The 17,082-nt window shown below is 35.4% G+C and overlaps 1 protein-coding gene across 1 annotated transcript; it reads left to right on the plus strand.

Annotated features, from left to right (window-relative positions):
- Positions 1-2,043: 2,043 nt before the first annotated feature.
- On the plus strand, positions 2,044-16,205 carry LOC144436256 (sodium-coupled neutral amino acid transporter 7-like). The gene is made up of 7 exons (XM_078125001.1): positions 2,044-2,594; positions 3,703-3,901; positions 6,239-6,377; positions 11,644-11,797; positions 12,700-12,962; positions 13,484-13,683; positions 14,274-16,205. The coding sequence occupies exons 1-7, from the start codon at positions 2,268-2,270 to the stop codon at positions 14,429-14,431; spliced, it is 1,440 nt and encodes a 479-aa protein (XP_077981127.1). The 5' UTR covers positions 2,044-2,267; the 3' UTR covers positions 14,432-16,205.
- The last annotated feature ends 877 nt before the right edge of the window (positions 16,206-17,082 follow it).

Genomic DNA, 17,082 nt, shown 5'->3' on the forward strand with positions numbered 1-17,082 from the left:
TGTCTGTCCGCCTGTCTGTCTATCTGTCTGTCTGTCTGTCTGTCTGTCTGTCTGTCTGTCTGCATGCATGCATGCATGCATGTATTTATGCATGTATGCATGCATGCATGCATGCATGCATGCATGCATGTATGTATGTATGTATGTATGTATGTATGTATGTATGTATGTATGTATGTATGTATGTATGTATGTATGTATGTATGTATGTATGTATGTATGTATGTACATGTATGTGTGTATGTACATGTGTGTGTGTGTGTGTGTGTGTGTGTGTGTGTGTTTGTCAGCCTGTACATCATGGAGTTTATTAACTCATTTACATGACTAAACTAGACAGTACACCAACACAGAATCACCAACTCAGTATAATTCAGTAAACTTATTAAAGGTATATGCCTGATTTTCAATTACACAGTTTGATGTTTTTCTTTCCAATTGTCTTGCCTATTCCAATATCTTACAACAATATATTAGTATAATTTATAATCATGTTCATATATACATCATGCACATACCTACAGTAATTTCAATGTACAAGAGGTTTCATATGATCGTGGTGGTGGTGGTGGTGGTGGTGGTGGTGGTGGTGGTGGTGGTGGTGGTGGTGGTGGTGGTGGTGGTGGTGGTGGTGGTGGTGGTGGTGGTGGTGGTGGTGGTGGTGGTGGTGGTGGTGGTGGTGGTGGTGGTGAGGGAAAGAAAAGAGATGCCTTTAAAATTATGATGTGATATGGCAGCGGTAGTATAAAGTGATTACCATAGATTCTAATACTCGCCCCTTTTTGTATTTGGCAACATTTTAACATGTATGAAATGGTTGAAAGTCGGAGGATCATGCTGCAGAGAAAGGAAATTGAGAGATGGACACTTTTAATGGAAAACGAAATCTGGAAGGGTCACATTTATAAAGCGACAGACTCCAGGTCTCTGGCCTTGTAATTACTGAAGACCCCCTTATTGCCTCGAATGATCGAGTCACTAACCTAAGTGACATCGTACCTGCTGTAAGCGCCACGCAAGTTGGGCTATATTAATTTCATAAAAAGTAATGACAAAAGATCAATAGAGAATATCTCGCCAATGCTTACACTGAAAAGAATCACGGTACATACATGAATAAAATAAATAAATACATTGTACATAAACATTGCTACTGTCTGCCACTATAAATAAATTCAAAGTTGTAGACACTTTTACAAAACAAGTATCGTACGCAACTCGAAATTTGTTGTATGTTTTCAACTTAAAATAAGACCACAATGACAATAATGCAAATTAAAACAACAATACTTTAAAATAAACTAATCTTAATTTGACTAGAGTAAAAGGCAAAATTCCTGCACAGAAAGTTACCACGTATGTAAAGTAATCACATTTGTCTAGTACAGTAGTAATATTATTATCATCCATGAAGCTACTAAATACACCCAGATATTTGAATAAGTCGACAAACGAAAGTTTAAAATAATTAATATCCAAAAGCAATAGCAGGTGTGTTCAAAAGCCTAATATGTTTGGGCATGACAACCATACAAACTCCTTTTTGCTAATTATAGATAATATCGTGTTCGATACCATATAAATCTCACAAACATGAATAAACTTACATTTGTAAACACTTACTAAAAGGGCTAAAATTTATATATATTATAATACAGAGGCCGGTGACGGTGCTTTCTGAATCTTAATAAATAACTGACAACGTAAATGTTTTTGTGTACTCTGACCATCCTTAAATCGAGTTTTCCTGGTCTAGCCTATGCAAGCGACTTTGACTTGGCCTGGAAAGTTTCATGTTATTCAAGTTAGTTTTCAAATTGCATTCTAACAATCGACCAATTTCACATATTTTTTATGCAGATTTTTTTTTTTTTTTTTTTTTTAAGTATGATTTATCCAGATGGTCAGACAGCGATAAGTCTTTCAATTTCAATTTGGAAGAAGAGAAATTCCAAAGGGCGCCACCATCGCCAGTGTTATTAATATTTTGTGATGTCGACTGACCCTATTTGACCTCTCTCTAGTCCTGCATGTTCACGGAAGTCATGTGAGAAATGTGTCATACAAGTTACGTGATGCGATATTTTCCACCGTAGTTTCCGTTTATTCTAAAGTTCATTAAGCAGTATGTGATCGTTATACTGGGTTGAATCAAGAGGAAATTCAGTAAAAACAGCGCGATCGTCAACGCCAATCAACGTGAAAGTTTGTTTGTATACTAATTTGTTACAACGCGTGTGTGTACTTTCAAGTTCACCAAGGTCAGCATGTCTGTACAACAAGCTACCTTGAATGACTCGGTGACCAAAGTTTACGGAGAAGAGTCACCCTTGCTCGGAAACCTGAGAGTCGGTAGCTACGACCGGGATGATTTATTGTGGAGTAGTAGTGGGGGATCGGCGGAGTCAACGCCGGTACCTCCACTCAGGCTTCTGTCGTCGACTTCAGTTGATCCATCGTATCGAACCGGAAAGAACTCCGTCCTTGGAGCTTGCTTTATAATGACGAAAGCATGTGTTGGTGCGGGTATATTGGCTTTTCCCGCTGCCTATGGGGCTGCAGGTGGTATTTTGTACTGTGTCATCATGCAGGCAGTAAGTTGGCTTTTACATGATGTAGTGACATTATATTTTAAATTTATAATACCATCAAAACAAAAATAGATTATAATTATTGCTCTCTGTAGTGTATGTATCTAAACTCATATAAATATATTTAAAATCAAGAAAATAGTTCTATTTATTGTAGCCTATTTCATTGTAGTGTTCTTTAATAGCTTTATTACACTTATGTACCCAAATAGAATTCTCAATTTTCTGTGCAGTTGTAATAAAGGTATATTTAATCTAATCTAATCTAATCTAATCTAATCTAATCTAATTTAATCAATTTTGTCAATCATGATTTGAATATACGAATATGACACCCTGGTTCCCTACCTGCCCACCAACCACCCCACCCCCACCCCATCTGTTTACTCCATTTTAGGGAAACAGTGACCTCAACATTTTTTAAGCATAGACATCTTTCTTCACTGTCTCAGCAGCTTTAGACATGGTTGTTGTGAAGCTGCTATTTCTATTGTTTCCCAGAATGCCTCACCCCAGTGTACAGCATGTCTCTTCTGAGCTAAATTTGCCAATTTGAATAACTATGTAATAGAGATGTTGCGCACTGTAGGACTGACAAAAAAAACCAACATATTTATAGGGCCCCTATAACTGAACAACCATGTAGCTAAGATGCAGTCTGCTTTGCCTTTGTTCTCATATATGAACCAACCACCAGTATCACCCTCCCTGAAGGTTCAAAGCTCAACAATTCACAAATGAAAAGAAGGGATTGAAAATGTATGCCACCTCTTCTTGTGCTTTAGCCATTCAACACTACAGAACAGAACATTCCCCCTGAAATCAACACTATAGAAATTTGATTGATTGATTGATTGATTGATTGATTGATTGATTGATTGATTGATTGATTGATTGATTGATTAATTGATTGATTGATTTATTGATTGATTGATTGATTGATTGTGATCAGTTGATAGTTAGCATCACTAAATATGTAAAACAAAGGTGACTACAACTTTGTTGTTACAAGTGTAGCTAGATCTAGATAGTTCAATTGTTCTCAATTAATTGTCCTTTTCATAACTTTTTGTTTTTGTTTTCATAATTGTTTCCTTTCTTTTATTGACAGATCTGTGTATTGTGTGCTGGAATAAGTCTGATTGTTCTGGCCTACTCTTCAGACAAGCACCAAACTGTAACATTTGAGACAGCTGTAGCATCATTGTGTGGTAACAAAGTCAAGATGGCCTGTCTTGTAGTTATCATGGTGTATGGTTTGGGTGGTTGCATCACTTTCCTTGTTGTACTTGGCGATCAGTTTGACAGAGGTAATTTAAGTCAGATACAGTACTAGCCGTGATTTCTAAAATATTATTACATATGTACGGCTTGCACCAGTACATGTGCATATAGCTACTAGTGGTATTTTGCATACCCATATTCAAATGATATGCAAATGATATGCATATGATGACACAATCATTCATTTTACACAAAAGCCTGTCATTACAAAGTATCGTTTTTACAGAAATTTGCTGTTTTGGATAAATATGTAATAATAACAGAACAGCATACAGTATGAGTTCCAGTTCCAGAACTTGTGCTTGCTGTTTTTTCCTGAGCCTCCATTTTTCACAGAAAAGTACAGCCACAGACAACACTGCAAGGACTTGTGCAAATACCACAAGTACATCATACTTGCAGTCACACGTCATGGCCCAGTATACCCTCTATGCCAATATCACGTGCCACTGACGCACACAATTTCTAGTGACACACCAAAAGTTGGTTTTCTCCTATCTCTTACTATGTGGTGACTCACAAGAAATGCCAGTTTTTATCGTTTCAATCAAAACAAAATTTGGCTGTCACTAAGAGGGTACACTACATCATGGGTTCTAGATCTGTCATCAGTGTTTTATTTAAGGGCGGTAAGTAGGTAAAATCTACCAGGGTTCCCACATCATTTTACCGGGGTTCCCCTCCTAAACTATGATACATTGCATGGGAAGCACTACCAGTTTTACCTCTTTCCCCCTTTCTGTTACCGGGGTTCCCAAACCTTAGCAAAAACACTGGTCATAATGTGCATCAGTGCATGTGCCATGTACAACATACTTTTGGTATTTGTCCAACTGTGCAATACTGCAAACATTATCACATACCTGTATGCAAATGAATGCATGATTGATCTATGTACATAAACACACATACATAATTAAAAAAAAAAAAATTTTGGTAAGATGTATTTGCACGAGACTTGCTCATGAAAATATGGCCACAAAGTACATGGCAAGCACTCATGCAAAATCAGAGTAATATCTGCCACACTTGCAGTCATGTGTCATTGGGTTTCAGTTCCAGTTGACTTTTTATTAACAATGGTTTGTTTCACAAAGTTGAGGTTGCTGTGAGATAACTGTAGTCAAGTGATAAACTTAATATTATCTTCAAAAGGGGTTCATTGTTACATACAAACATCAAATCTTTTGAATTTCTTTGATTTGATGTAATTTAATTTACTTGAGAATCAACATCAATAAAAGTAGTATTTTATGTATTTTGATTCAAAATAAATTATTCTTGTCCCAACAAGTTCAAGTTCATCATTAACTGTGATACAAAATAATTCTATACACCTGCCTGAACTAGTTACCACAGGCATGTTACCATGGTTACAACAAAAGGTTTCAAATTACTACCATTTTAATTAGAGACATTTTTTGTGATGTAGAAGTAAGATGGCCATGTGTATAAAACAACACACAGTGCTTTACTCTCAAACTCTGACGGTATGTTGTGATCAAAATAAATTGTCAGAGTATGCCACCAGATACATAATTGCAGACCTTTATAAGAGATACACAAAGAAAGACTAAAAAAATGCAGTGTAAATCGAAAGGGAAAATTAGCCATTTGAACTGATATGAAAGGTTATTGATATCGTTGGCTTTTTGACCCTTTGTTTACTAAAGATTGAGATATGATATGATATTATGTTAATGCATAGAAGTTGGAGAGAAACTCTTTCTCTCATGTCTATGGTTAATTAATACATGAAACGATTTTGAGAATAAATGTCCCCATTTTGGGTATTTCCTGCAAGGTTTTACAGGAAGCATTTTGGGACTGACAACATCAATACCAGGATACCCCAATTTTTTTGTCTTCACACTTTTTGTAATTTTATGGCTAAAAACATGTCAAGTGTAGTTATAGACTTCTTTACACCATTGAGTAATCATTATGTTACCAAGGTGCTCTGATATTTTGTTACTTTATCACCCAAAATCATGTTTAAGTTGACAACAGTAATCAATACAGGTGTACTGAAGGCAGAAATAAGTCCTACTGTACTTTCCTGTTTAAGGAGCACACACAAAGCTGTCATTCTCACTGAACACTGATAGCCCTTCTAATAGTGGACTCACAATGACATTTGATTGGATTGGATTTGGCAAAAAATATTCAGAGATCCACAAACAAAAAGGGATATACAATTCAGATATACAACTCTATCACATTTGCAGGAAAGACAAAAAGATACAACACTGAATACCTTTGGCGAGGATGACACAAACAAATTTTAGCAATTGTGGTTCTGTCATTGATTTTTCTCTCTCTAAGCAATAATATTTAATATGTAATATCTGTTTGTCTTTCAGTGATGGAGCTAATTTTTTCAGACACATACTACTCAGAACATTGGTACATACAAAGGAGATTTACCATATCAATAACTTCAGTTCTTTTCATTTTGCCACTGTGCTTTCCTGCAAAAATTGAAGCTCTAAAATATTCAAGGTAAGGAATAGGCTGAAAGATTTGTCACTGTCGGTGCTCCTGTTGTTCATTTGTTGGTGGAGGGTCTATGTGTGAATCTAATCACCCTGTGATCAAGATAGTGTAAACATTGGAAGTCCCAAAACAGTACACGGGGGATGTCGGTGACTGAGCGGTTAGCTTGTATGCCTCTTACCTCTGCAGCCTGGGTGCAAACCTGTTGTTCATTTACCAATCAGTTCACACAACAACAAATCTCACAGTGACGGTTAGGATGTACAACTCAGGTAATCGAGGTCTTGGTTTACTGACATAGACACAAACTAAACCTATTGCTGTTGGATGTGGTAGATTACATAAGTGGGTGATAGCGTTTCCTCTGTTGTGTGAATCTAATCACCCTGTCATCAAGATAGTGTAGATATTGGAAGTCCCAAAACAGTACACTGCAAGTTTAATTATGGAACACATTTTCAGAGACACCTCCTTACTGAGACTAATTAAACTAACATCATCCATTCAATATCTTAGCTATGGTGTATCAGTGTGTCATGACAATAGTTTTAGTTTGTGTCTATCTTAGTAACGAAGCCTTGATTACCAGAGTAATATGTTAAAGGTAAAATGATCCTTTGTGGATGTAAAAACGCAATCATTTTAATTGCATATGAAGGGGCTGTCTCAGTGTATCAGTATGAGATAGTACCAAATGACAACCAGAAAGGGTAAACAAAATGATATACTTCTAAGCAGTCCCATTGAAGTGTTTATTACCTTCAGATGAATGATGATTGTCCTGGAGCTGCAGTTTGATAAGACGAGAATAATAGTAAACCAGTTTACTGAGGGTCAAAAGGTGAGACCCAGGTCACACTGCAGATCAAGTACTAGATGGAGACTGTCAGTGAATCTGACAAAAGTGTCAGCTTTATAGTTTTCCATATTTGCATATGCCATCTTTGTTGAACATTGTAATACATAAGATAAGATAAGATAAGATAAGATAAGATAAGATAAAACTTTATTTCAACCGTTTAGAAAATTTTACATTTCTAATTTGGTATTTAAAAGAAATAAAGTTAATAATAATCTAAGTAAATAACTAAGTTATAAATATGAAAGTATAGAATAGTTCTAATGTTTGTCTATTTACTACTATTCAGGTATATGAAAAGAGCAGTTATAATATCCTTATGTTTGGATTGTAGTATATATGTAAATAGCTCTACTCCATCTAAATGTATAAAGTTTGGGTTTACAGTAGTAATAATATTAAACATTTTTTGTACTTGTTTTGTATATAATTTACAATGAATTAGATGATGTCTTTCATCTTCTATTTCTTTACAATGTTTACATAGTCTGTCTTCCACTAGTGTTTTGGGTTTTGTATGTCTACCCTTCTCAATGGCAAGTTGATGGCAACTCAATCTAAATTTGGCTATTGTTTTGATGTGTTGTTTATTGTTCATTACTTTAATGTATTCTTCTTGTTCCAGGGAATTACATTGTAATACATGTCAATATCAACCAAACCTGGCATGAATGTCAAAAACTGTAGTTAAATATGTACATCACTTTATTTCATTACCTTCATGGGGGGGGGGGGGTTATGTCTTTTCAAATTCAGGTTGTACAAAACTGAAAACTTGGAAACCAAACCCTGTAGAAATATCCTGTCTGACAAATCCCAATTTTTCAATCAAAGAAATAGAATCATTATTTTCCACTGATATAATCCCAAATGGTATCTCGCCCACTTCAAGTGAATAAATCACTAAATTTGCAAAAATGATACTGGCAAGACACTGCCTCCTGTACTGTGGTAATGTATATAATATACCTATGCCACCATGAGGTTTGATGATTGCCCATGAAACTGGTTCATTGTTAGTGTTGTAAACTGCTAGACTCTTCATATGTTGAATCATAGATGAGAAATATGATACAGGAGGAACCGGCCAGTGTTGTCTGTTTTCTTGCAGTAGTAAAGCATGTTGACTTTGTAGTGGTGCAAGCTTCATTCCAGTTGGAAGTGGCTGATGAGCAACTTGGCGGACCTTTTCCTTGTCATTGAGTGTATAGATATGATACGCCATTGGCTTATGCTTAAAGGAGTACTTCGCACCAATATCAGTGACCATTTTCAGCTGCGAATTTGATGTGATCTCAAAGTGTATAGGATTGCTTGTCCAGTCTATGATGTTACATTCCTCAAGTAACATTGTCAGCATGTCATTGTTGGATGCATAGCAGTAATAGTTTCGACCTGTTGGTATAGTGTTGTACGTACCACAGCAACACAGAATTGTGGTCACTTTATCCATGTTATGACAATCCGTGTAGATTTCAATCGATGGCCATTTCACTTCATGGCTGTACTTGATCAGCTGGTAGACTTGCACACTTGCTGGCAGCCATTTTGTGAGTGTCTTCAGAAGTGATGGGATCTCCTGATGAGTGATTTTGTATGCCATGATCTGTCGATAATTACCAAAGAGTGCACTTTTCAGCTAACAAAACAAGGCTGTTTGTGACACACAAGCCAGCTGGGTTGAATGCTTTGAACAAAAATATGGTTTTTCGTACCGGGGGTCGTTCTACATCATGACAACTCATATCTATTTCACTGGTTCTGTGGTGCTCAAAATATGAAAACATTCCAAATCACCATTTCTATTACTGAAACCCTAGCTTATGGAAATAGGAAGCTATTGTCATTATATCAATTATACCATGGCATGAGCCAAGTTTGACAAAAAATATGGAACATATGCTCTTGTCGTTCTACTGGTGCGTCTGTGTCACGTCATGACAACACTGTGTATGTCACTGGTTCAGACCAGTTCTCCAGTGTTCGAAATATGAGTAAAACGTTCAAAATTGTCATCACTTTCCCCGATTTTTCTTTAATATTACTGACGCTGGTATAATTATGTTATTCTCCAATATTTTCCTTCATTCAGCTGGAAAGTACTCGTGACCTAAGGGTTGTCACTATTCATCTATTGACTCGTAATGACAAAGGCTCCTTAGGTCACTCATATTTTCTTTGGCTGAACAAAGAAAAATATTGGGAAATATTACATCTAATTACATGGCATAATACAATTGAACAGACTTTTATAGCAGTATATATTTGCAATCATTCACTGTAAAATATTTGCTTCTAAACAGCACTCCTGTACATGTCAGTGTAGTAGCCGAACTGTCAGCAGAGGCAATGTTTTTTATAATTGATATTTGCCAACATTGTCAGCATTTAAAGCAAAAAGTATCAACCGGCCGTGATTCCAGGTTGATTATTAGTGAACTTCATCAAAAAAAAAATTTTGTAACAAAAAAAAAGCAGAAATAATTTGAATTGAAGAATATTGGAACTAAATATTTGTTTATTGCAGTCACTTAGACCATATCCAAATGTTTAATACAAAGATTATGATAAAACATCTTTTTTCATTCATTAAACATGTGTTGAATAGCCAACCAATTTTGCACTTTCTCGGTTATTTCACTGAACCATGTATGCGTTGACATCTAGACAGTAATACCTACAGTAGGAAACAGTCTCAGGAATAAAGAAAAGAAGATAAATGTAGAACTATGTATGTAAAACAAATAGAAGCATACACAATCTCTATTAAATACCAAAGAACGTTGTAAAAACTGTAGCCAGTATTCTGACCAAAACAGCATGGTCAATCCATGTAGCCAAGTCTTTGGGACTAACAGCAACTGCAACAACAATTTTGTGGTATACTTACCTTGAAAATGTTTAAATAAGTATTTCTAGACAGATGACAGATTTTCCAACTGATTTACCATGTCTAGTATGCATAAATCTATTAGTGTGACTTTATAATACTGTGAGTATACATGTCTGTACATTGATCAGTTACAAAACCAGTTGCCTTGACCTTTCACCTTTAAAGGATACAGCTAGGTCAATTCCTTTGTCAGTGATGGTAAACAAACTATTTGTGCATATGATAATGTCAATATAAAAATGTAGTAGTATAGCATAGTCTATGTATTAAAGGTATAGTTGCTGTGACAGGGTGCCCTCACATTGGTAAGCCCCTTTCACATCTGTATAAGACCCTTTAGTTGATACTCTGGGGTAAGTCCATCAATGGGGGCTTCCTGGTATCTTGCAGTCTCTTCCTGGTATCTTGCAGTCTCTTCCTGGTATCTTGCAGTCTCTTCCTGGTATCATGCAGTCTAAGTTCAATAAGTACATATTATACAGTACAGTACAATACAGTGAAGTACAACACAGTACAGTGCAGTGCAGTGCAGTGCAGTACCGTACAATACAGTACAGTACAGTGCAGTATGGTACAGTGCAGTACAATACGGTACAATACAGTACAGTTCACTAGTACTGTACAGTACAGTACAAAGTAGTGTTACAGTACAGTACTCTATATTTCATTAGTCAATGCAAAATCCACATATGAATAATACATAATTCATGTCCAAAAATAGAAATACAACAAAGTAAACACTGAAAAGTGTAATAATAAATATGGTAATTTATAAACTATGAATACAAATCATTATAATTTAGTAAACAGCAAAGTGATGAATTCCCCCACACTGGCTAGCAATAAATCTAATTCCAAGGTCCCTTATAATACTTAAAATATTTGTTCATCTGATAGATTTTGAAGGTTTGCATCATATATGAAGATTTTGTATATCTGGCATTAAGTATGTTGACATTATAGTACACTTTGGAGTTTATCACAAACAACCTCCTGGTCAGTACACATAGTACACATGTCGTTCTTCTGGCGGTATATGTATCTTAATTTTTCAATGGGTGAATTGAATTTTTTTTAAATCCAAAATAATAAACCTTTTCCATCCAATGTTTAATGTAATACAACAGAGTGGAATATCAAGAGAGAGAATACTAAGTTGTGTATTTAAAGTCAGGTGAATTGTCAGTATTTTTGATAATCAGGTAAAATCTACCAGAGTTCCCTTGTAATTTTTAATACTGGGGTACGTTCCCAAACAAAATTATGGTATAATGTATGGGAAACTATTTAACTTTTACCCCATGTTACTGGGGTTCCCCAACCTTAGAAAAAAAACACTGTCAGTGCAAATTTCCATTTGTTGATTGGTTGATATTGCCCATGTGACTATCAGAAATCAGTCTGGGCATGCTCAGTGGACAGGGTTAAAGGTCAAAATTACTATGACTATTAATGAATATCAGATACAGACCCCATAATTCTATGTTGACTTAGCTTTAAAAAAATCTTCTTTTTTTCAGTTTTTTTGGAGCTTTGGCAAATATGTATGTGACACTGATCATCATAGTTCAGTACTATACAGGAGACTATGCACCACATGATCCGGTGAAGTCACAACTGTCATCTTGGACAGATGTCTTTGTAGCTGTTCCTGTTATCTTCTTTGCATTCCAGGTGAGACACAATTTGTAACTTTAACAGAACACTGTAAACTTGGAAACCTTTGCTAAAGATTTATTAGTCTAGTCTCCAACAGGCGAAGCCCAAGAGGGACTAAATATTACATTGGGGTTTGTCCATGCATATGTGTGTGTATGTGTGTGTGTGTGTGTGTGTGTGTGTGTGTGTGTGTGTGTGTGTGTGTGTGTGTGTGTGTGTGTGTGTGTGTCTGTGTGTGTGTGTGTGTGTGTGTGTGTACATCCATCCATATCTGCCTGTATCTCTGAAAGTTGACTTCAACCAAACTTGGCACAAATGTCTGGTACAGTTGGCATAGTACCTTATTTGTCTTAAAATTCACAGTGCAGACTTAGAAATTCGTAAATATTAGTCTGTGGGAACTAGTGGAAGATGTACAATCTAAGGTTTACGGTAATGACAGCATCATTTTAGTCTAGATCTTATGCCATCTAATAAAAAAGAATAACTGTTGCCGTGTGTCAAAATATAAACAAATTTAATTAAAATTTCTTGAAAAGCATGCTAATGTGCGAAGGATTCAAGCAGTTTGTGCACTCTATTACGGCTGAATATAGAAATAATATAGTTTTTCTTGTGAGACAACACATAGTAAAGGATAGGGGTATAATATTTGGTACATTGTAAAAAAACTGATATACATCAGTGACATGTTGAATTAGCATGGAGAGTACATTATTGCCAATAGAGGGTAGTGGTCCTATAATTTTTAAGATTTGTCTGTCAACATATATACTCATGTTTAGACTTAATTCTTGTCATATTGTGTTCATCAAGAAAATAGGCACACATTTGTGTGCAGAATTACCAAAATGGTACTTTCTATACATTTTGGTTAAAATTTTATTATTATATTTTTGGTCACATTTTCTTTACAGTGTCACCTGAGTTCAGTTCCTATTTACTGCTCTCTAAAGAAGAGAACTGTGGCAGAATACACAAAAGTGGTTGTTTTGAGTTACATCGTAATATTTTCCGTCTACACTTTAACTGGTGTGTATGGTTATCTGACCTTTGGAGACAATGTCAATGCCAATATTCTGTTGTCGTACAGATCTGGAGATATTAAAGTCACAGTTGCTAGGATAATGTTGGTGATATCAATATTGACTGCATATCCTATACTACACTACTGCGCAAGGTATGGAGAACTAGTACAGTACTAGTTTCCGTTTTCCCACTATAGCATACTGGTAAACATCTTGAACATAAAAAGTAAAAGTTTTGCGTTCAAAAAACTCCTCTCTCTCTGTTAAAATCAAAATTGTCAACGGTCACAATAAAAATTTTCTTTACAGAGGTTAAAATTTAGCCATATTAAAATCCAACATGGCCATCAAATACTGGGAAAATAACAGATTGGTGATTTCCTTGATAACAATACTGAGACCCGTCAAATCTCTTTTATTATTTCAAAGGGACCAGGAGCAAGATTTCATATGGCAAACTTTTTGAGAGAATTGAAGAGTTTTTATTTTAGGGAAATTCAACCTTTAAGTGCATCTAAATTTTAAACACTGAATATTGTTGTATAATTTTAAACAGTCACTCCATGATAGAGGGCGCTGTTTGTGACCATGTCACAAAGTGCATCTTTTTCATGCATAGAATATATACAAGCGAGGTTTTAATATGAAACATTATTTTCCATTTACTTTTCAGAGCTGCATTACAAGGAATACTAAAAGACAGTGGTGGGATGTTTACATATTTTGTCACATTTAAAGAAAAATATTTTAGAATCAGTGCAACTCTTCTCTGGTTTAGTGTGACATTATTAGCTGCATTATTCATCCCTGATATCCTTAAAGTTATATCCATTGTGGGATCTTTTGCCTCTGCATTTATTTTGTTTTTCCCAGGTAAGGATGACTCTTGCATTCTAACATTTATTTGAAATACTATGTGATCTTGGGACTTTTACCTCATTACACATGCTCAAACAATACTGAGGCTATTGTTTCAAGAGTTATGAAGCTCCTAACTGTGTTTGTTTCCCAGAATGCCTCACCCCAGTGTACAGAAGACCTTTCCTATGCCTGATTTGTGAATCTTTATAACCCTATTTTAGCGCATATTGTACATTATTTTCTTAAAGACAAATGTCCCGTCAGACTTCATTCTGCCTTATATACATTTGTATTGATTACTGCTATCAACTTAAATATAATTCTGTGTGATAAAACGACACCTTGGTAACTTACTTGACTTTTAAATCTAGTAAAGACAGTCTGTATATACATTTGGCATGTGTTCAACCATTTTGATTATTTCCTACAAGGGTTTATGGGAAAACCAGTAGTTATTACATCACATTTACTACAATCACTTTGTCTTGACAAATAAAAAAAATAAATGGGAACTGTTTTGAATTAAACGATAATGATAAAGTTCTTCTGACTCGATGGTGTTTGATAAAATTTGAATAATAATTTTCACTTTATTGTTGTAGGTTTGTGTCTTGTACAGTGTGGACTTCAAAGTAGTGCCAAAAGCATACACGTCAACAGGTTTCTCATCAGTCTTGGCTTCATCTTCACAGTTCTTGGTGCCTTTATCTTTGGGGAGAGTCTTACAATGGCTATTATGAAAAACATTGAAGGAAGTTGAACTGATTCCAGTAGTCCTTCCCATCATGTAGTTCAACAGAATGATTTCATTAACTCATAGCTGGCACTCAGCATTGGTGTTGGGTGTAAGAGACATCATAGGGTACCAAAAATGACAAAATGATGAATCTTTCCATCTACCCAATGTGCAACACATGAAATGTTTATTACTCAAAGCATACCACCATATGAAAAAAAAAAACTGCATGACATGTACTTGGATGAAACAAAAAAGTAACATTGTAAATTAAATAACCATAGATTTTTGGTCTAAAATTGTGTATGAGTGTTGGGGGCATGGGTGGTACACACTACCATTGCTGAGTACAGGTAACCCACCTAGACTGTACTGATGTTATCAGTCCAGGCTTATCAGCCTGTCCTAATAGACTGTAGGCAATGTGTAAGCACGGACAAGTAAGTTTCTTACTTGTCTGTGGTGTAAGTTAGCACAGCAGAATCAAAGCAAAAGATTCCCACCCACTGTGACCTAACAGACACCAGATTAGACAGCGCCACAGCGGCTGATCTGTTAGTCTAGTAACCACCCCCCCCCCCCTAGAAATTATCGTGCTAATTAAGGTTTTTACCATTAAATGGTGACGTACATTTACAGTAAAATAGAATATAAATGTATTGTCCATTAAATCAAATTTATACAATGAAAATTTTCTTTAAGCATAACAAACCAACACATCCAGCAGAGAACACACTAGTCTAGATACTATATGCACAATATTCCATTCGTACTACTGACAGCAGTAGTTTAATACTATTGGAGTATTGATACATGTATAAATATGATGATGTTATCGTGTCCTCACGTGACCTACTTTCAGACTGCAGGCTGAATTTGTAGTGAGCTGTGTACTGTATTTTTTGTAAATAAACTGGTCTTCACGAGAAAGGTCATTATCATTATAAATATGACACTGTGAGAATATGACAGTAAACTAACTGATGAAGATGTCTGAATTATTTTACTATGTAGAACAGTGTATTTGAGATGTTGTTGTGTGCATGAACATCAGATATTAATGTGTCGTTTGTGAAACAACAGAGAACGTCCCAATGCTGTCCCAGGCACAATTAGCATATTGTAATCTAGTTGTTATCTGTGGCATCAAATCTCAAAATCTCTCTTCACCCTGTCTAGCTCAATGAGATATCACAAACCAAAAGTTGTTCATGCAAATGAGTTAACCCCTAACTTTTAGAATGATGTAAACAATAGATAAATAGCATTCTGATCTGACAAATGTACAGTGCACCATATTTTGACAATATGTAACACACCCCCACCCCCACCTCCTCCCCCCATAAACACTATATTATTCATATTGGACAGAATTCTGTGATTGATTAACAAAAGCATGATGTTAATGACTGTGTGGATGATGACTTTTTTGAATATGAAATTCCATCTCGGTACCTCATTCAGCTAGATGTAAAAAAGATATTCGAAGCCACACATAACCCCTAGACTAAGCATATTGAGGCTGGACATAATACTACACAGTATACATTTACATGGTTGAAAATATTTATTTTTGTATTCTGATTTGCATTTGGTTAGATTGCCATCTTGTAAAAATCATTATTTATTATAAACATGGACAATGGTTTAGAGGTTTTTTTTCCTCCAAAGTTGACGAGCGATGTAAGTAGGTTCACTTCATTGCCCAACCTACTGTAATTAAACTGAGTAGCTGCAACCTGAAATTTTCCCTTGAAATGAAAAGACAACTGGAACTTCACGATCAGTTTGATTCTTTGCAAATAATATTTTATTTGAATATCTGTAGTAAAGTTATGATAGCACTTTGACGAGTGTTTTGAGTTTTTCTCTGTTAGTGTGGACCGTTGATTTGTATATTCTAGAGTGGAATACACACACACACATACACATACATAGTTACACACACACACACATGCACGTGCATGCATGCACATACATACATACATAGTATGTACTACATACATACATACATACATACATACATACGTACGTGCCTATGTACATACACATCCACTCAAACATCCTTGGTATTTGCACTCATAATAGTACAATACTGAAAAACATTACTACATATGATACATGTATGTAATATACTTAATACATGTATTCAATCAAATCACGTGTCAAGTGACAACAGTGACAACCTCACTCCTATAAAGTAGGCAAAAGCCATCTTCACATCTTGACTAAATTAGGCAATGGGAGTATAAATTGTAGTCAAACATTCATTCAATGACATTTTCCTGTGTTTTTTATTTGTTTATTACAACTGCAAAGACAAGACAGAAAACTACAAATTTGTTTTTCAGGCAAATATTTATGATATTTGTACACTTATAAAAATCACTCTCAACACAATGTTTTGAATTTGGTCAGTACAGAGTACACTCCACCTTATGCTATGATACAAATTTACATTGTATCAAGGCAAAAATAGAAAATAAACACAACCACATATATGCCACAAAACAAGGCACACGAGAAATAGTCATAAAAATGATTTTGCATAAAACTTTATACAAGAATGGACGGATCAGCTTATGAAGTACTTTATAGCCAAAATGATGTAGGCTTGGTGTTTCTTTCATGGGACATTACAGCTAAAATGATGTAGGTTTGGTGTTTCACTCATG

This window comes from Glandiceps talaboti, chromosome 6, assembly GCF_964340395.1.
Source record: "Glandiceps talaboti chromosome 6, keGlaTala1.1, whole genome shotgun sequence".
NCBI classification, from domain to species: domain Eukaryota; kingdom Metazoa; phylum Hemichordata; class Enteropneusta; family Spengelidae; genus Glandiceps; species Glandiceps talaboti.

Coding starts and splice junctions, on each gene's coding strand:
- LOC144436256 (XM_078125001.1), top strand. CDS start 2,268: ATGTCTGTACAACAAGCTACCTTGAATGACTCGGTGACCAAAGTTTAC. Junction 12,963..13,483: donor ATACTACACTACTGCGCAAG/GTATGGAGAACT, acceptor TTTACTTTTCAG/AGCTGCATTACAAGGAATAC. Junction 13,684..14,273: donor ATTTATTTTGTTTTTCCCAG/GTAAGGATGACT, acceptor TTATTGTTGTAG/GTTTGTGTCTTGTACAGTGT.